The 19,901-nt window shown below is 42.8% G+C and overlaps 3 protein-coding genes across 11 annotated transcripts in view; 2 read left to right on the top strand and 1 right to left on the bottom strand.

Moving 5' to 3' along the window:
- Positions 1 to 7,326: 7,326 nt before the first annotated feature.
- On the top strand, positions 7,327 to 8,869 carry PPP1R35 (protein phosphatase 1 regulatory subunit 35). Its single transcript, XM_074225315.1, has 4 exons — positions 7,327 to 7,745; positions 7,969 to 8,224; positions 8,332 to 8,468; positions 8,602 to 8,869. The coding sequence occupies exons 1-4, from the start codon at positions 7,512 to 7,514 to the stop codon at positions 8,770 to 8,772; spliced, it is 798 nt and encodes a 265-aa protein (XP_074081416.1). The 5' UTR covers positions 7,327 to 7,511; the 3' UTR covers positions 8,773 to 8,869.
- On the bottom strand, positions 7,938 to 14,685 carry MEPCE (methylphosphate capping enzyme). The gene is made up of 4 exons (XM_074225299.1): positions 11,962 to 14,685; positions 10,198 to 10,416; positions 9,870 to 9,996; positions 7,938 to 9,632 (listed from the first exon to the last, which is right to left on the bottom strand). The coding sequence occupies exons 1-4, from the start codon at positions 13,600 to 13,602 to the stop codon at positions 9,580 to 9,582; spliced, it is 2,040 nt and encodes a 679-aa protein (XP_074081400.1). The 5' UTR covers positions 13,603 to 14,685; the 3' UTR covers positions 7,938 to 9,579.
- ZCWPW1 (zinc finger CW-type and PWWP domain containing 1) overlaps positions 14,676 to 19,901 on the top strand; it is a 77,029-nt gene continuing 71,803 nt past the window's right edge. For 4 of the 9 annotated variants that reach the window (XM_074225314.1, XM_074225313.1, XM_074225310.1 and 1 more), the window contains exon 1: positions 15,213 to 15,302. The gene's annotated coding sequence lies outside the window, so the exon portion shown is untranslated. Of the gene's footprint in view, positions 14,813 to 15,212; positions 15,303 to 19,901 lie in introns of those variants that run through there. The other 5 variants (XM_074225309.1, XM_074225308.1, XM_074225311.1 and 2 more) reach the window with 3 other exon arrangements.

Raw genomic sequence — 19,901 nt, 5'->3', positions numbered from 1 at the left:
TAAATTTTGTTTTTTTGCTTTTCCTTCTCATGGTTTTTTCTCCTTTTGTTCTGATTCTTCTTTCACAGCAAGAGCAATTGGAAATATGTGTACCATGATTGTACCTATATCAGATTACTTGCTCTCCTAGGTAGGGGAAGTGGAAGGGAGAAAACTTTTACAAAAATGAATGCTGAAAACTATCTCTTTAAATAATTGGAAAAATAAAATTAAAATAAACAAATAAACAAACAAATAAATAAATGCAAAAGAAGATGGCCTAATTGTATCAGATCTCAAACCATATCATAAAGCAGTAACCATCAAAGAAATGTGGTATAGACTAAAAATACAGTAGTAGATCAGTAGAATAGATAAGGTACACCAAACATAGCAAATGACTACCTTTTGATAAATTCAAAGACCAGTTTATGGGATAAGAACTATTTGACAAAAATTGCCAGGAAAATTGGAAAATCGTATAGCCCGAAACTAGATATTGAACATATCTCACAGCCTATACCAAAATAAAGTCAAACTGGATACACATAAAGGGTGATAGAATAAGCAAATTAGAAAAGCAAAGAATAGGGGCGGCTAGGTGGCACAGTGGATAAAGCACTGGTCCTGGAGTCAGGAGTACCTGGGTTCAAATCCAGTCTCAGACACTTAATAATCACCTGTGTAGCCTGGAGCTGTGTGGCCTGGGGCAAGTCACTTAACCCCATTTGCCTTGCAAAAACCTAAAAAAAAAAGGGCAAAAATAGTTTACCTGTCAGAAGGGAATATATATGGCTAAAAAAAGAGACAAAATATATGAAATACAAAATGGATAATTTTTATTGTTAAATTAAAAATGGGTTGCATAAAAAAGACTACAACCAAGATTAAGTTATAAAATAATTTTTGTAGCTAGTGTCTCTGATAAAGGCTTCATTCCTCAAATATATAAAGAACAGAGTTAAATTTATAAGAATATAAGTCATTCCCCGTCTGATAAATGGTCAGAGGTAGTTTTCAGATGAAATTATAACTATCTATAGTCATATGAAAAAATGCTCTAAATCACTATTGATAAGAGAAATGCAAAATTAAACCACATCACACCTATCAGTGTGTCATCTTAGCCAATCAGCTAATATGACAGAAAAGGAAATAATTTGAAAATATAAATTGAAATAAAATAAAATAAATGCAAAGGAAGGTGGCCTAGTTATACCAGATCTCAAACCCAATTATAAACCATCAAATTAAATAAATATTTAAATATTGATAAATATTGGAGGAGACTTTATTGCATTGGTGGTGAACTGATCCAACCATTCTGGAGGGCAATTTGGAACTATACCCAATGGGCAATCAAATTATACATACCTTTTGATCCAGCAATACCACTACTAGGTCTGTATCTCAAAGTTCATAAAAAAGAGAAAATGACACAGGTATAAAATTATTTATAACTGGAAAGATTTACATGAACTAAAGTTGAGTGAAGTGAGTAGAAACTAGAACAATATACACAGTAACAGTAATACTGTGTGAGGACCAACTATGATTGACTTAACTCTTCTCAGAAATACAGTGATATAAGAAGACTTCCAAAAGACTTATATTGAAAAATGCTGTCTGCATCCAGAGAAGGAACATTTTCTTGGGTTTTTTTTCATGTTTTTTTCTTTTGTTCTATTTCTTAACAACATGACTAATGTTGAATGTTTGTGTGTGTGTGTGTGTGTGTGTGTGTGTGTGTGTGTATATATATATATATATATATATATATACATATATATATATATATACTCTATATCAGATTACTTGCCATCTTGGGAAGGGGGAAGGACAGGAGGAAAGGAGAAAAATTTGGAACTCAAAAATCTTATTAAAAATGAATGTTCAAAGGGGAGGCTAGGTGGCGCAATGAATAGAGCACCGGCCTTGCAGTCAGGAGTACCTGGGTTCAACTCCGACCTCAGACACTTAATAAATACCTAGCCATGTGGTCTTGGGCAAGCCACTCAACCCCATTGCGTTGAAAAAAAAATCTAAAAAAAAATGAATGTTCAAAATTGTTTCTATATGAATTGGAAAAAATAAAATACAAAAGTTTGCTTCAATCTGTACTCAGAGTTCATCATAATCATATACAATAACCTATTTAGCTAATATCCAATTGATCAACAGCCCCTTAGTTTACAATTCTTTGTTACCACAAAAAAAAAGAGTTGCTGTTAGAAATATTTTTATTCAAATAGTTCCTTTTTGTTTAATCTTTTTGGAATGAAGACCTAGCAGTGGATTGCTGGGTCAAAGGATATGCAATTTTATCACCCTTTGGGCATTGTTCCAAATTATTTTCCAGAATAGTGAACTAGTTCACAGCTCTGCCAACAATGCATACTCTGGCATGTCATTTTCCTTTTCTGTCATGATAGCCAATCTGATAAGTGTAATACCTTAGAGTTTTATTTTCTTTGACCATTTGTCATATAAGAATAGTGCTTACAAATTTGGCTCAGTTCTCTATATTTGAGAAATGAGAAATAAGAAACTTGCTCTAATTTTTTTCCCATTTCCTGTTTTCCTCCTAATTTTGACTATATCAGTTTTTAATTTCTGATAGTCAAAGTAAACCATTCTACTTCCTGTGATCCTCTTTCCCAGAGATCTGACAGGTTGTTTTCATGCTCTCCTAATTTCTTTTTTTTCTAAATCATACACCAATTTTGACATCATCTTGGCACACAATTCAAAATACTCTTCTATATCTGGTTTCTAACAAACTGATTTCCAATTTTTCCAACAATTTTTGGAAAAATATTGAGTTCCTGCCCTCAAAGCTTGAATCTTTGGTTTTATCAACACTAAATTACTGTGGTCATTTATGTACTATGTCATAATATGTACCTAATCAATTTCACTGATCCACCTAGCCAGTGTCAGATTGTTTTGATGAGTACAGTTTTATAATATAGTTTGAAATCTAATATTGCCAGGCTACCTTCCATCACATTTTTTTCATTGATTCCCTTGATATTATTGATCTTTTGTTTCTCTAGATGGATTTTGTTATTTTTCTAGCTCTATAAAATAATTCTTTGGAACTTAGAAAGATATGGCATGAAGCAAATTAATTAAGGTACAATTGTCATTTTTATTTATTGGCTTGGCCTACCCATAGTCTTCTTTAATTGTTTAGATCTGTATTTGTGTGAAGTGTTTTGTAATTGTGTTCACAAAGTTTCTGATTTTGTCTTTCCACTCACAAGTATTTTGTACTATCTGCAGTTATTTTAAATGGAATTACTCTTTTTATCTCCTGCTGGGTTTTGTGAATAATATAAAGAAATACTGATAATTTAGGAGATCCCTAAAGATTTTCCAAAATGGTCATTGCATAACATCCAAAGACTTTCACTTCACTCTTATTTTGAGAAATCTTTGCCTCTCCCATCTTCTTTTTCATGTGAAACCTGATTTTTCTTGCATCTTTCCAATGACTATCTATACTTTTGTCCTTGAAATGTATTTGCTATATAAATATAAACTTCCTTTTAAAAAATATAATGCCACAGAACTGTTGCTGGGCCCAGAAATACTGGGACATCAAGCCCACTTGGGTTCAGCATTGGGAACTATTCCTTTGAAGAAAGAAGTCAGGCTTGTTTTCCTCTAATGCTTTTACAGGATCCTGGGTAGAATCACTTAAACCTTAGATTTAGTTCCTATCTAGAATCTCTCAATAACGGAAAGTAGAAAGGTTATTAAATATGCACTATAAATCAAGAATAGGGAAGTCACTTATTTCCTCCCCATGAAAGAAATGCTGAAAACACAAAAGAGGAGGGTTGACAAAGATTTACACATAAAATAGTTACTTATAATTCCTTTTATACTTTCCCAGAAAACTGACACTTAAATATTCAAACAAAAAATACTGATTGGGAAAACAAAACACTGATTGGAATGGTCAGATAGGCATTTTGTCTTCATTTCAGATAGGTATTGCCCAAAAAACTTTTTCTGGTTTCATGTCTTCTGTAACATCACACTTTGTGCTCAGGCTCTCTTAGAAAGAATAATGTTGTGAAAGATTACTCTGCTGTGTCTTACAGTTCCTAGTTGTTTGAATGCCAAATATATGTTTGTCTAAAAGACTACATTACACACAAGACAAGAACTAACATGGAAATCAGAAAAAGCAATATGAGGATACTCTCAAGTTCTCTTTGAAGAACTTTGGATCCAGTTGTGAGACATAGGAATCACTGGCACAGTTTTCTATGAGCATAGAAGAATTGCAGTAGATAAAAAGAAATATATAAATTTAGAGTCATAGCTAGAGATAAATTTTAGGGACATGTTCATGTGGACTATTTGTGTCCAGCTTATGGTAGAGCCTTCTAAGTTTGTATTGGTTGTACACATGCACCTTGACCTAAACACCTAATTTCTCTCAAACTTTGTTCCTCCATCCACTAAATCCTAATTTGCTTACTCAATAGAGTACTCACTTCCAACATATCTCCCTAGTTTTTCTTTTCCTCTCTTCAGTTGTTCCTCTGTGGTACTATGTTTATGAGCACAGTATAATTGTAGAACAGAAGATAAAGTTGGAAGAGATTTTGTAGAAAGTGAAGTTAATAAGGAATTTCTCTATATTTTGGAAGAGAAAGTAGGAAGAAGTCAGTAGGCACTCTCTCAGTTCTATCTCCATCACTGACAAAAGTAGCATATTGTACATATAGTGAATACTCTGATTTCACTCTTCCAGATTGAGGCCTGCTGCATCTATCCTTTAGGGTTCTAGAGGTCACCCTGAGAGGTTTGGGGTTGCTCTAAGTTCCTAATTGTATTCCCTTCACTGTTAAGCCATCAGTGACTGACTAATGCCACAGTTCTACTTAACTAGTTAACATTAATTTGTTATTAAGTCTAACTCTATGACTCTGTGGTTTTCTTGGCAAAGATCCTGGAATGGTTTGCTTCTCCACAAGGCACACATAGCTTAAATGCTTTGCCTAGAGCCATATAGTTGGATTTGAACTCAGAACTTCCAGATCCCAGTGCTGGAACTCTCTCTACTGAGCTACTTAGCTGCCTCTTAACCTTGATTAGTTTTTACAAAAGGATTTCAAAGATTTAATAAGAACAAAGAACAACATCTCAGGACCACTCTCCCCTATGCTCCCTCAGTCTCTGAAGAAAGTGGCTTCAACCCTAGCACAATTTCTACATAATAACATTGGTTCTCACTTAAATTCATGTGCAAATATGAGTGCCAGGCTGAGTCCTTGTCTCAACTGGGTCTTTGTAGTCATTCCTGAGGATCACTTCTTGCTCCCTGATGCAAAACTCAGCATGGGCAGACTATCAGAGGCTCTGTCTCTTGACCTTTTAGAGCTTCATTACCTAAAGTAGAAAAAAACCCAACAAAACAAAAAAAAATAAATAACAAAGTAAAGTCTGTTTTCATGGGGTTGCACATTGTTTCTTACAAGGCAGGGTTAGCAAAGGAATCAAACCAAGAATTAACTGTGGGAGAAAATGGTTGTCCCTGGTTTTAAGCTTCAGTCAACTAATCTACTAAAGAGTTTTCTCCTAACAATATGATCAGTAGATTGGAACCAGTTATAGAATGCTTGTAAGCGTTCTCAAGTCTCTCCAAGGTACTTGACACTCCCAGAAGCAGACTTTGCCTCTTTATGGCAAGTAGCATCAGAGGAACTGTGTGTGTCTTTCCAAAGAACCATTTTATATATAGCTTGGTAGGGGAGGTGAAATAAAATAGGTGAGTGATCAGGAATTCTCTTTATGTGACCTGTGACATTCTAGGCAACTTTGATTTCTGCCTAGAAAGGAAGTTAGAAGGTTGAAGGCTACTGAGTCTCTGGTTTGGGATGAATGGAGAGAATAGTAGTGTTTCTCTCTTTTCTGTTACTTCATGGGAGTAGACTGTAAAGTGGAGTGTGTTTGTGTTTGTGTGTGTGTATGTATGTGTGTGTGTGTGCTTGCACATGTGCCTTCATGCCTGTTTGTCTCTGAATGTATATCTACCTGGATGTGCTACACAGATATTTATATTTGCATGTACATATATTTGCACATTTATGGTGTGTTTGTTCATGTTTCTTTCCTGAAGCGTTCCTGTTCTTTTATGTCTAGGCACTTTGTCACGAAGAGTCATCCATGATTGGAAAATGACTGAACGACAACAAAATGTATATTTACCTTCTTAGGGAGGATTAAATTATTGATAGCACTATGAGCCTTGGAGAAGACAGGTTCTTTGTAGGAAATGGAATTCTATGCACTGTCAGGATAGAAAATTCAAGTTCTCTTCTAGATCTGATGAACTTTTTGACAGCCTTATATATCTCTGGAGCTTTTCATGGGCTCCTTTAAATCCTTTGCATCTTGAACATTTTCTGGTGGGTGACATAAAGGCTTGCTCTGCATTCACTATGAATGTAGTATCTTTAGCACTTTTATGTGGCTAGAGAGTCCATTTACTCAATTGGAGAAACCTGGATATGAGCTATATACTCTGAATATATCAAGATATATTCCTGGAGTAACTCTATTATGGAAAAAACTGAAACTTGGGCAAAAGATTCAGTAAAATACAAGAGGATCCAGTATCTACAAGTCATGCTCCATAGGAAGAGGCAGTGGTGAAAGTGGTGAAATGAAATGTCGAAACTGGAAATGAGGTGAAAGCTGGCTGTGAAGGTCTCCTCTGAAACTAACTAGCTGTGTGAATTGGCTCTACTTACACCGAACCTCTTTTTCTCATCCTTAAAATGACTAATTATGATTTCTACCTTACAGGATCATTGTGAAAATTAAATGAGATAAAAGACCGAAGTGTTTTACACGTCAGAGATCACTGTAATGATTCCAAGTGCCTGTATGTAATGAATGTATTGGGATGGGGCGATTCTAAAATGCGGTCGTGTGGAACGATAAGGCAAACGGACTTTGGTTCCTAGAAAAGAGATCCAACAGATTTAAGGGTCGAGGAGGGTGCCACTTGTCTATGCGGACTAGCTGGTCACTCGAGGTTCAGAAGCTCTGGCAGGCCTGGAGCCCGTGAGGGCCAGAGGCTTTTCCACCTCTCTCCCTTGCACGAGTGGGAGAGCAGAGACGAAGAGCCGGGTTAGCGAGCACCGCTAGCCGCGAGGTTCCAGTGGCACAAAGGTGCTCGGGGCGCGCCTCGCCCCCGGGCACGCCGAGCGTTGGCGTGACGTCACTGAGACGGGCGCCGCGGGAAGCCAATCGGCCGCTGCGCCCCGCCTCCTCGCCCCCTCGGGCTTTGCGTGGAGCCCGGGACGAGTCCGGATTGGCCGCGAAGCGCTGCGGGCCCGCCCCAGGGAGGGTCCGAGTCGCTCCCGGGAGGGAACCTGGTGGCTAAAGCCCAAGCTCAAGGGACGCGCCGGGGCGCTAACGGATTCGGGGGCTCCGCCGCGGCCCCGCGGGCCCGGGCGCTGCCATCGCCCCGTCTGCTCCGGCTCTTCTCCGTTGCCAGTTACGGGATGATGCCGAGTCGGGGCAAGAAGAGGTTCGGGGGGCCCTCGAGGGAGGGTTGGACCGTGGAGGCTCCAGGAGTAGAACCCGAGCGTTTTGCCTCCAAACCTGGGCCCGAACCCAGCCTGGACCTGAGTCTGAGCCCGAGCCCTGGCCCGAGCCGCTCCGAGCCGCCCAGCTCCATCCTCCTGGTGGGGGGAGCCAGGGCCAGGGGGCTGAGAGGACGGCAAAGAGAGCGCCAGGTGAGGAGGCTTTGCCTCTGGTTCTCTTATTCCTGCCTCACCTGGGTCCCCCCCTTCTGTCCCGGGCAGCCCCTCATCCTTTGCCTCTTACGTCCTGCTTTTCCTTGGTCTCCATAGCTTGGGCGTACACTTACCTGTTCAGCAGAAATGTTCATGTCCCTCCCGTCCTCATCTTCACTTAGGCCACTGGCTCATGCCACATCACCAGTCCGTCTCTCTCCAGGTTCGCTTCCACCTAGCGTCCCCTTGTCAGTCCCCACCATGGGAGAAGCAACCCCGAGATGAGCAGTTGGAGAAGTGTGAAAGCTTACCACAGCTCGCAGCCCCGGGGCTTCAAAGCACCCTCGCCATAGGGCAGCAGCTAGAGTCTCTAAGGGAGCTCAGTGTCCTGGGGCAATTTGATGCCCTGAAGGCCGCAGAGGAGCAGTTGAAAAGTTCCTTCCAAAGTCGCTGTGAGATGGAGGAAAACATATCCGAGGGTAATTAAGTGGGACTGGTGGTGACCCCCCACCCAGGGATAGGCTTTGTTGGGCCCAGGGCGGTTCTGACTCCTACCCCCAGCAGGCGCACCACCTTTTCCCAACAGGGTTAAACATGCCTAGATCCCAACGGCTATTTCGAGACCTGGTGAGCCTGCAGGTTCCAAATGAGCAAGTGTTGAATGCTGCGTTGATGGAAAGACTGGCCTTGCTTCCACCACAGCCTCAGGTTCCCATCCACAAGGTTTGTTTGGGGTGGAGTGGAGCAGGGAAAGAGGACACACTTATTTTGGTGGTTCTGACCAATTCTGGCTTGCTTTTGACTGCTGTAAAACTTAATCTGCTGTTGTGCCTGTTTGTACTCCAACCCCAAACAGATTCCTGCTGCAGGTCCAGAACTAAGCATCTTATGTGATCGCCAATCACTGGCCTATGAGTCTCCACACTTAATACTTGAAGGGTTTCCTCTCTTGAAGCTAAGACCAACAACCTGTCCTGCAGAGGATACCTTCCTCATGCATCAAACTCTTAGACGGTGGGATACATAATTGAATGTCTTCACTTATTTTTCTTCTGGGAGGGAGGATGTCCATGTTGGAATTACCCGTCGAATTTTATAGAAATAAAAGTTTTTTGATAAGTGAACTCTTTTTTTTCCCCTGAGGATTTGAGAAAGGTTGGGAATTTTAGCAAGACCTCATAAACACCTAAGAACAGCTCTTGGAGTTTCTCTTAGTACTATTCCCATATAGAGTATGGGTTTGAACTTTCCAGGGAAAAGGTAAAGAACTGAAAGTAGTGTAGAGCTTACCCTGACTTAAAACAAAATCCATCATCACATCTCTAACATATCATATGCAAAGGGGATATAGTAGTTACTGACTTTTCAGCTCAAATATAAACAAAAAATTTAAGTTAGGAGTCACTGTTCAATATCAGGTTTTATTGTGCTGCTTTCACGCCAAACCCTCTCCCCCCCCATCACACAAGGACCATCTAGAGAGGACTTCTGCAGCATCTGGTGATACCCATCCTAAATTGGTCCACTGAAACGTGGCCAGGGTGCCCACCAGGGGCTGAATCCAAGGGGTGGGTAGGGAAGAGACAGAAAGGGAAGGCTCAGAGCAAATGAAATTTGGATACCCAGCTCCCTTACTAAAAGCAAGGGTTTATGATCCAATTGTGCCCAATGCTTAAGTGCTGGAGGTTGGCAGGCTCCTTCTCAAAGATACTGGCAGGAAAACAAATTAGGTATTGGGAAGAGGAGCAAGCCGTGGGTAGAACTTCTTTCCACCACCCCGCACAGGTCCTTGGTAACACAGAACAGCCTCTTATCATTGTCCTGGAAGGGATCCTCAGTGGCTAGGGGAATTAGCCTTGTGGAACAGATACACAGGACGCTGAAAGCCTGTAGGGAAGAAATAAAGAATAGAGAAAATATGGGAACTGAGGTACAAAATTGGTCAATTGATCAATCGCCTATAACCCACAAGTAGGAAAGGCAAATAGTGCCAAGTGAATGCTACAAAGCCCTCCCCTTAATTTCTACTCTTCCTTAGCCAATCTGGGAAGATGCTTTCTACCACCCTTCACCCCTCCACCCCCACCCCCCAAAACAAACTAAAATGGCTAGCCTGGGTCTCACCTTTGGAAGAGTTGTGGGGTGTGGCCACAAGCTCATAGCTGGAGAAGCCAACCTCAGGAGATGTCAGATATGAACTGAACTGCTCAGGTTTCAGCTGAATTCGATAATAATTCTTGTAGATAGTTTCCTAGGAATAATTACAAGTTTATTACAAGATTATTATCTGTATATTCCCAAGCATTTAGTGCTTTTTAACTTATTTAGTCCAATTCTTCCCTCCCACTACACTAATTTTAACCAGAGCCCCATTTAACCAATTATCTCCCCTTCCACCCCCCCCCACTTGATAAGAATGATCCCTTTCACCTTCCCCTAGGGCCCAACTTACTGTAAGTGTCTTCCTCTTGCCATAGGATGACCAAGGCTGGGGTTCTAAAACCAGAATGCCTCCAGGTCGTAGGTGTCGGTAGATTCTCCGAAACATTCTCTTCAATCCCTCATCACCCCAATTCAGATGTACCCATTTAGTGAGGCTGAGACAGAGCACCACATCATACTCAGGAGCTTGGGCCTCTACCAGTTCATCTCGATCTAACACATAATTACCCTGAGAAGGCAAGTGGGTTTTTTTTTAGATAAAGGTTAGCAAAGGGAAATGAGTATTCCCCATTATCTTATACCACTATGTAGATCCAAATGATCAAAAGCAGGTTTTAACCTATAGTTCTTCCTTTCAAACACTTCCCAAACAAGCTTACTGAGTTTGCCTAGTTGCTAGAGCAACTCTGGCTCATTCTGTTTGAAGAGAAAGCACAAGAGCCTAGACAGTAGGGAGAAGGCTGAATCATGGACAAATTGATTAGTTAACTGAGAGATGGTCAAGGTCATTGCTGAGCAAAAGCCCTAGTATTCAGTCATGATCTGGTTGCTGTACTTCTCTCCCACACCAATTTCCCTGGAGCAAAATAGCATTACCTCACTGAGGTCTTTGGGCAGTCCCTCCACACCCTCTCTGCTCCCAGCCCCAAGTCTTGTTCTGAGTTTTCTTCTGTGTTAAATTTTAACACAACTCAGGGGAATATAAACTTTGTGAGTGCAAGGACTGTTCAATACATCTTTACATCACTGGTGCCTGGCAGACACTATGCACTTAAATGTCCAGATCAAATGAATATTAAAAAAAAAATGCTGCCCCCAAGGCCTAACCCTGTCCTTAGCTCTGATTCCCCACCAAACTCATCACCCTATTACATAAAAGATATTGAACTGGAAGATCCAGGTCCTATACTTAAATTACCTATGTGACCATGTGCAAGGCTCTTTACTTTAATTTCATCTGTAAAACTAAGGGGTTGGACCTTTGGATCTCAAAGGTTCTTTCTAGGGCTAAATCCATAAGACCCTAAAAATCTTTCCCTATAACTTTTTTGTTTTTTTGGTTCTAGTCTTGGGTAATCCACATGTTTTCTGACTAATAACAGTCAAAGTAACACACTAAAAGAGAAAAGTTGACTTCAGGTTTCTAGTTTTCTAGAAGGGCTGTAGAGACAGAAGTCTACAGCAGAAGAGGGCCATGGTCCATCTAACCTGAAAAACATTAGATGGCTGTCATCTGAGTATGTTCCTGGGGTTAACTCTGCAGTTAAGATTGTCAGTCTAAAGAACTCAATGGAATAATTCTCTTCTGCTGAGCAGACAACTCAAGGGTGTAACAGGGAAAAGGATTATAGCCCTGTAAGCAAGCACTTTAAATTCATGGAAAAGGTGGCATATAGTAAGAAGTCAAGGCCCTAGTCCACTTTCAAAGTGAATTCCTGAGGGGCAGCTAGGTGGCGCAGTGGATAGAGCACTGGCTCTTGGGAGTTAGGAGTGCCTGAGTTCAAATTTGACCTCAGACAATAATTACCTAGCTGTGTGGCCTTGGGCAAGCCACTTAACCCCATTGCCTAGGAAAAAAAAAAACCTAAAAAAAATTAAAAAAAAAATAAAATCAATAAAATCAAAGTGAGTTCCTAAGTTGCAGTTCTGGATAATAGAGAATAAGCAGAGTTCTGTCCTAGCCATAATTGCCTCTCCTCCCTCCCTCCTCCTGACACAGTAAACAAATCTTCAAAAATATCCCTGACTCCCAACAGCTAGTAGATCTCCTTACCGTGATGAAGACAACATTGTTAGGAAATATGGAGGCATCAGCCCCATCCAGAGGCACTTGGGGTGCAGCAATGGGGCCCCGACTGGCAGTCAACGAGGCTGGGAAGCAGCTCTTCTTTCGGGTGGTGGTAGTTCCCTTATCACCATCTGGTCCTTGGGCTCCTTCAGGTGGCTGGGGTGCGAGACGAAGTTCCTCAGATAGATAATGTCGGATGTTCTGTCGAGCAGAGTGTATGAGGCGAGCATCGATGTCTACCCCCACTACTCGAGCAGGGCCCCACTTGCAAGCAATACTTAAGGTCAGGTGGCCTACGTTGCAGCCTAAGTCCAGTACATCACGTCCCTGAAACCATTCGGGCCTCATCACCCGAAGCCTCCCATCCTCACAATTTGGGTTTCGATAACCATAGTACTTGCAGTAGTTCCCATACTGGAACTTACTCTGTTGCTTCTTGAAACCAGCTGCAGGCAGAGGGTGGTCATAATGGCGGCCTCCCCCTCTCGCCCGAACTTTCTCCTTAGGGCCCTGGCCACCAGCTCTGGCACCCGATTCAGACTTGCTGGAAGTCCTCCGACGTTTCCGGTGGCGGGAGTTAGACAAGGGAGCAGGTGTAGTTGAGGCAACTGAAGAAGCCGAATGAGTGCCTGGGGGGTCCTGTGGGGCAGGCAGAAGGGGGGACACTACTTCATCCCTGCAGTTGATGGCAGTGTTCAGTTCATAAGGCTGGGGGCCATCTCGGCCTTGGGACCTTTGTCGCTGTTGCAGCTGCTGAGGGGTTGCTTCTCCATGCAGGGAGGGGGTGATGGAAGTTGGGGGAAGTGCAGAGGAGGTGGGATCATTCCCCCCAGGCCCGCCAGCATGTTGCTGGTGGTGCTGTCCACGGTGTCGGTGTCGCTTTCTGCCAGTCTTGAGTGGCGAGGCTCGAACTACTTGGGCCTCATCAGTGCACACGTTGAGGCTGAGTGGGTCAGTGATGTCCTTAGGAATGAGGATTTCCACTGGGTCCCTCCCCTTAGCAGGCAGCGGGGAAGACTTGGGAGTCTCTGCATTGAGTGCTCGACTTACCTCCTCGTCCAGGAGGCTATTCAGATTCAAAGGATCGAAGATATTTCCCCCCAAGAGAAAATTGGAGGGCAAGACTGGGTCGCAGTCCGAGTTAATTCGCCTACGCCTCTTGAAAGCTGGATGCTTGAAGCCACCCACATTACAGCTATTCCTCCTCTTGCTCCCGCCCCCCCCAGGAGGCCTATGGGGCTGGAAGCCATTGCGCTGCCTTGGGGGTGCGGGGGGCCCCAGCTCGGCCCCGCCCCACCCCTTTCGCTCCTCCTCCACGTTAGGGGGAGGGGCCTCTCCCGGAGCTTCGGACTGGTGGGCCTCCTCCCCCCGTGCCACCGGGTCGCCACTTCGCTGCGCCTTCTGGCCGGCCCAAGAAGGGGCCGGGGCCGCGAAGTCGTCCCTGCCTGGCACTGTGGGCATTCGTGGGTTTGGTCCCTGAGCTGTCCCGCCACCAAGCTCCCCGGAGGAGGCCTCCCGGTGGGGCTGCACCAGCGTGCCACCCCCCCCACTGGCATCAGCCTTGAGGGGGGGCGGCGGCGGGGCCGGCACGAGGAACGGCTCCTTCTCAGCTGCCATCTCGATCATCTCTTCCCCCCTCCCCCGATTAGGCTAACTAGGGAGATCAGGGGGGCCTCCACTCCTCCCTCTCCCCTGCTTTCTCCCCGCCCCTTCTCCCAGTGCGCGCGTAACCCCACTCCTCTGTTCTCTCGCGTCTCCACTAACCCGCGCGAGACCAAAACAAGCCGCCCGCGCGCCCGGCCGCAAGCCAGCAACAGCGCCTGCGCCCTGTGCTCCACCCCGCCCAACGCGCGCGGCCGACACACTGCGCGTGCGCACTCGGCTCCACGCCCCCCCCCCGTGGTGCCTCCACCGGGGACGGAACCAACTTAACGGCTACAGGCTTTTAAAAAAGGGCACCACCGCTTCCAAGTGGCACCCCGTTTCCTTCGCAACGATCTCCCCCCCACCCGAATCCTTCGCGCACGCCCACCAACCGCCGGCGTAGAGCCGAAGGGAAGAGCTTCTTTACCCCCCGTCCCGGCTCCGGGGCCTGAACGTCTGCGGCCTCCGCCTGGCTTCTAGCCCTGAGGCCTCTCTACCCCGCCTCTTTCCTCTTCGTAGTCACGCCTGCGCGATCGACCTATCAGTCTCGCGCTTCTTAGCGCTACACGTGCTGGGAGCTACCACTCACCCGCGGCTCGGGACTGCAAAACCAGTTTCTTAGCTTATTATGTATTCTTCCCACAAAGAGAGGCACGTAGCTGCTTCCCAGAAGGGGTGGGCGCCTCCCTAAATGACCAAATCATGAATTATCAACCGTTTTACATACACACATCGAGCCCTTCGACTAGGGGGGGCGGGAGAAGACTGGGAAGCGGAAATAAGAGGAGTGAATGGCCCACGTCCCCTACGAAAGGCCTGTTACTAGAATAAGATGGGTGCTAAGGTGTCACAGACTCTCTTAGCAGAGAAGTGCAGCTGAGGGAAAAAAAAACCTGCTGAAATGGCCAAAAGATTGCCTTCGGCTTTCCCTAAAATGGGACGATTGGGCTTCATCACTCTTATCCCGTTTCCCCGGCGCCCTAGCCAAATTAAGAGTCCGGAAGGGGTGGAAGGTATCACGTCATTCCTTAGTCCTTCTCGCCCACCGTAGCCTCGCGGGTCGCACCTGCGCACAGTCTTCCTTCTTTCGTCCCAATTTGCCCCGATCCAATCGAAAGTAACCATCACCACTTGGCAGATTCTTTCCAATGAAGGAACGTGGCCTCAGTGCCTCCTCCCATTGGAAGATAAGGTATTTGAACCGCCCTCGATCGAGGCAACCTCCATCCAATGGCCAATACGAATTCGGAGGGGGCGGGCTTAGGACAGGGTCCTTCGGCTGCTAAAGAGTGGAACCCTAGCAATCAGTGATTCGTTTAAAAATAAAAATGAAATTAGTAGAATTAGCATCAGGATTTGGGAAAGAAACAGGACAATATTATCTATCCCTGGGCAGAGAGAGAAGCCATAAAGTCAAAAGAACTATCCCAATTATAATCAGGCGCGCTCATAAATACTAAAAGCTATGACTACGGCATGACGGGGTACGCTGGGATTTGTAGTTTTTGTTAGTTGCCGGGGGGGCGGGGTGAAAGACTTGACATGCGCATATCGGAAGCTCTTCCACCTCTCCACCTTAAAAATCTTAGCTTGCGGCATCCACTCTCCCCGCTTGTTCGGTGAGAGTCAAGCTGGAACGTCCTGGAGCCGCCTGAGTTCCGTGGTGGGAAAGCCAGACGGAGGTGGGAGACTGCGAAATCGCCGGCTGTTGCCACCTGTTGTCTTTCCTTCCCTCGCAGGTTCCCTCATCCCACCCGTAGCCCCCCCCCATTCCCCACCTGTGGCCAGCCCCGACCTGCCTCCGGCGTCCGCAGGTGAAGCCTCTGCTCTGGGGGAGGTCTTAGAGCGCCTCGGGGATCCCCCTGAGCACTTGGAGTTGGGCCGAAGGCACTGGAGGAATTTTAGGGTTCAGTCCCTCCTCTGTACCCCCAAACCAAGCAGTTTCCTGAAAAGAATAAGTGATCCTAAGAAAGTCGTGCCTGGATCCCAGGTGGGAAGGAGTCTAGTCAAAGAAGGAGGGGAGTAGAGTTCTCGTACAATATGAGATCGGGGAAATGGTATTTTTTATTAGATTATTCAACCCCCTGGGAAAGCCTAGATGGGGGGGGGCGATGCAGAGTGCGAGGAAACGGGAAATGAATTTGGGATCTTCAAAGGAAATAAGCATCATAATAGCTTAGCCTGATATTTACGGATTGCAAAACATTTTACATATGCTTCTCTCACCACCAATCTGTGAGGTAGATGCTTTTGTTATCCCAGTAAGAAGTGACTTTAAAGTCATACAAGTTTGTGAGTGTTTGAGGCTGGATTTAAACTAAATTCTTTCTGTCTCTGAGTCAAATACCCAAATACCTAGTACTAGCATAATGACAGTGGCGTATTTATAAAGCACTTTATAAATATTATCTAATCTTACAACAATCCTGGGAAGTAGGTGAGATATATATATATATATATATATGATATTATTACCTATATTTGTATGCACAAGTCTTTAAAGTTTAAAAAAGTAGAAGTGTAATTTTTGGGATTATATGTATTTATGACATATATATATATATAAACATTTATATGTATGTACATAGATACTTGCAAATACATATGTTGAGGTGACAGAAATATTCACTGATTTGCAAGTGACACTAAGGGGAGTGTCAGTAGGCTCACAGGAATAATTGGGGGAGGCAGTATAAAATTAAATTAGTGTTCTATGGCCATTTGAAGAGATGTCTTTGGACTTCAAGGCAGAGATAAGTAAAATTGAGGAAAGGCCTTGTTAGCACTTAGCATGACAGTCAAGTGGCAATAAGCATTTTGCTTACTATATACCACACTCTCAGGATACAGGAAATAAAAAAAAAAAGGCAGAAACAGCCCTTGACCTCAAGGAGCTCACATTTTCATGGGGAAGTCAGCATGCAAATGTACAGTATAAATGAGCAGAGTTAGACATTTCAGATACTGTTAACATAGAAATTTGTTGTATATGTTATTTTTTCTTTTGCCAAAAACAAGAGTTGTCTTTGAAGCAGAAAAGAATAGAAGGAAATTGAGAAGGAAACACTGACAAGTAGAACAGTTTTGAAGATTACATATTGAATTTATTATGCATTTTAAAGTACAACATGTATGTAATATAGTTTACAATCTTTCCTGTTCTATATATGGGTCAAAGGATCATAAAATTTAGATCTGGAAGTCACTGAGTATAAGTTCCTAATTTGATAGTTCAGAAATCTGAAACTCAAAAAAATTAAGTTCCTTGCCCAGGTCACAGCTAGTGTCTGAGGGAGGATTCCAAATAAAATAGGGTTTTCCATCAGTAAACTGGAAATGTTCATTTTATTTGGTGTTAAGTTTAGTATTTAAAAAATTACATTAAAAAGATGTTATCAGTTGAAGAGTGGTCATATTTGGGATTTACTTGGGCAGTCTGGGCCAACATGTTTTAATCTATTCCCAGCAGAACCATTTTCTAGTCTATTATCAGTTTTCTGTCCTAATAACCCTTATTTCCTTACTGTCTTGAATCTGTTGCCTCTCCAGATTTTAATTGAGTAGGCCGTAGTTCCTTTGAAAGCCTAGGTAGCTATTTATGAAATGTGTCCAAAGGGAAATGGAAAGGAAGGGGAGAGAAAAAGTGAAAACTGAAATTCTGTTTTTGTTATAGAATATCTTTTACCTCAGAATTCTAGAATTCCACCACACTTAACTTGTACAACAAACCCTGAAGGAACCACATCTCAAAATTTTTCCTACCTGATAAAATATGCCTAAACTTATACTCTGCAGACACAATATTCATCAGCTCCAGGCAACTCCATATTTTGATTAAGGCATCAGAATGGAACTACCACGTCATCCTGTCCAGTTTTCTCTAAATTTTGTTTCTCTTCACAGTACTCTGATCTTGACTTCTTATAGAAAGTAGAAAAATGTCAATGATCATATACATATTCAAGGCTCAGCTTGTTCCCAGTTCTGTCTTTACTAAATGTTTAGGAAGTCATGGAATCTGGTAACTTTATTATTGGATTTTTTTTATAACATCTGTTAATTAACAAGCATTCATTTAAGTATCCACTGTATGCCAGGCATTTTGCAAATTTGGGGGAAACAAAGAAAGGCAAAAAAACATTCTTACTTTCAGTCTAATGGGGGGAACAACATGCAAACAACTATGAATAAAGAACTATAAATATGTACAGAATAAATTGGAAATAATCAACTAAGGGAAAGCACTAAGATTAAAGACGACTGGGAAAGTCTTGTAGGAGGATGAGACTTGAGGAAAAACCAAAAGAAACTAAGAGGCAGAGTTAAGGTGGGAAAGTGTCCCAGGAATGGGAGTAAACAAGTGAAACTATATGCCTTGGGAGTAGATTCTATGTGAATGCCAATCTCTTGCCTGAAGAAAAGTGCAGTCTGGTGTCACTAAATCATAGGTTTATGTGGAGGTGAGTAAAGTATGAAAAGACTAGGAAGGTGAGGCAGGGGCAGGTTATGAAGGACTTTGAAAAGCTAAACAGAATTTTGTATTTGATCTTGTAGGTATTAGGAAATTTATTGAGTAGAAGAATAAAATGGTCAGATCTACACTTTAGGAATATTAGATTGCCAATTGAGTTGAGAATTAACTAGAGTAGGGAGAGAGACTCTAATCAGTCGTTAACCAAAAGGCAGTTGAAATAGCTGTACTATGAGGTATATATCAGGGTAGTGACAGTATCAGAGGAGAGAAGGGACACATGAGATATGTTTGAAGACAGAATCAGCAGAATTTGGTGGTGAGAGAGTAAAGATTTGAGGATGATGCCTAGTTTTGAGCCTGGGTGAGTGATTGAAAGAATGATTGGAATAAGAGAGGGAAAGGAGGAGAGTTTGAGAAGAAAGATAATGAGCTAAGTTATAGATAATGTATTGAGTTTAAGTTACCTGTGGGATATTCATTTTGGATAATTGGAGATTCAAGTCTGGAGTTCAGTAATGAGATTAGGGCTAGAAAGGTAAATTTGAGACTCTCAGTATAGAAATGATCATTGAATTTATGGGAGCTAATGAGATCAGGCAAAATGAAATAGAGGGGAAAAAAAGAAGTGGGCCTTGGTAGATATCCACTATTAATTGGCAAGAGTGGGCAGCTAGGTGACGCAGTGGCTAGAGCACCAGCCCTGGAGTCAGGAGGTCCTGAGTTCAAATGCAGCCTCAGACACTTAATAATTGCCTAGCTGTGTGACCTTGGGCAAGTCACTTAACCCCATTGCCTTAAATTTAAAAAAAAAACTAAAAAAAATGACTGAGAAGAATTGGTCCAAATAAGTAGGCAGTGGTATCACAAAAACCTAGAGAGAAGAGCATATCAAGAAGAGGGTGATTGATAGTGTTAGCAGCTGCAGAGAGGTCAAGAAGGAGAAGATGCCATTTGATTTGGTCATTAAGAGATCATTGGTGACTGGAGCCAGGTGAGTACATAAAGTAAGTGCAGGCCCTCATCACCTCCCTTCTGATTATTGCAATAGCATCCTGATTGGGTGCCCTGCTTTACTTTTTTTTCCCCCATTCCAATTCCTCTTGTCTGACAAACCTGACAAACTGATTTTTCTAAAACTGAAGGTCTAACTACATTACCCTCTTTTAGTAAATTATCTTTAAGAGAAAATATAAAATCATCTCTTTGATTTTCAAAGTCAAACCAGGTGCTTCTTACTTTTCTAGTTATTTTACTCCCCTCTACTTTGTGATTCATTGACACTAGCCTGTTTTTCTTCACATTCCAGTGTTTTCACTGGTTGTGCCCCTTGGCATACTCTCCCACCTCATCAGTGCCTCTAGTTTCCCTCCTTTCTTTCAAGTCTCAGCTAAATTTTTACTTTTCACAAGAAGCCTTTTCTGGTTTCCCCTTAATCTAAATGCCTTCCCTTTGAGATTATCTCCAATTTAACCCGTATCCCTCTTGCTTGTGCATAGTTGTTTGCATCTGTAACATTAGCGATTAGCATTTTATGTGGGTTCCTAGTAGGAGCATAATAAATTTTAGTTTTCTGAGTTTTCTACTGATTGACACCTTTAAGTTTATCCAATATGATACATCATTTTAATGATTACTAAATTGTAGTACAGTTTGAAATCTGATGATAGGTTCCTTCCCATTTTTTATTATTGCCTTTCAAATTCTATCGAATTTTGCTATTTTTTTCCTAGCTCTAGAAAATATTCCTTTTGTAAGTTGGTATAGCCTTGAAAAAGTAAACTAATTTAGGCATTAATATTTTTTATAT

This window comes from Macrotis lagotis, chromosome 2 (assembly GCF_037893015.1).
Source record: "Macrotis lagotis isolate mMagLag1 chromosome 2, bilby.v1.9.chrom.fasta, whole genome shotgun sequence".
Classification (NCBI taxonomy): domain Eukaryota; kingdom Metazoa; phylum Chordata; class Mammalia; order Peramelemorphia; family Peramelidae; genus Macrotis; species Macrotis lagotis.
The sequence above is the reverse complement of the archived record's forward strand: the minus strand, read 5'-3'. Positions and strand labels throughout refer to the sequence as shown.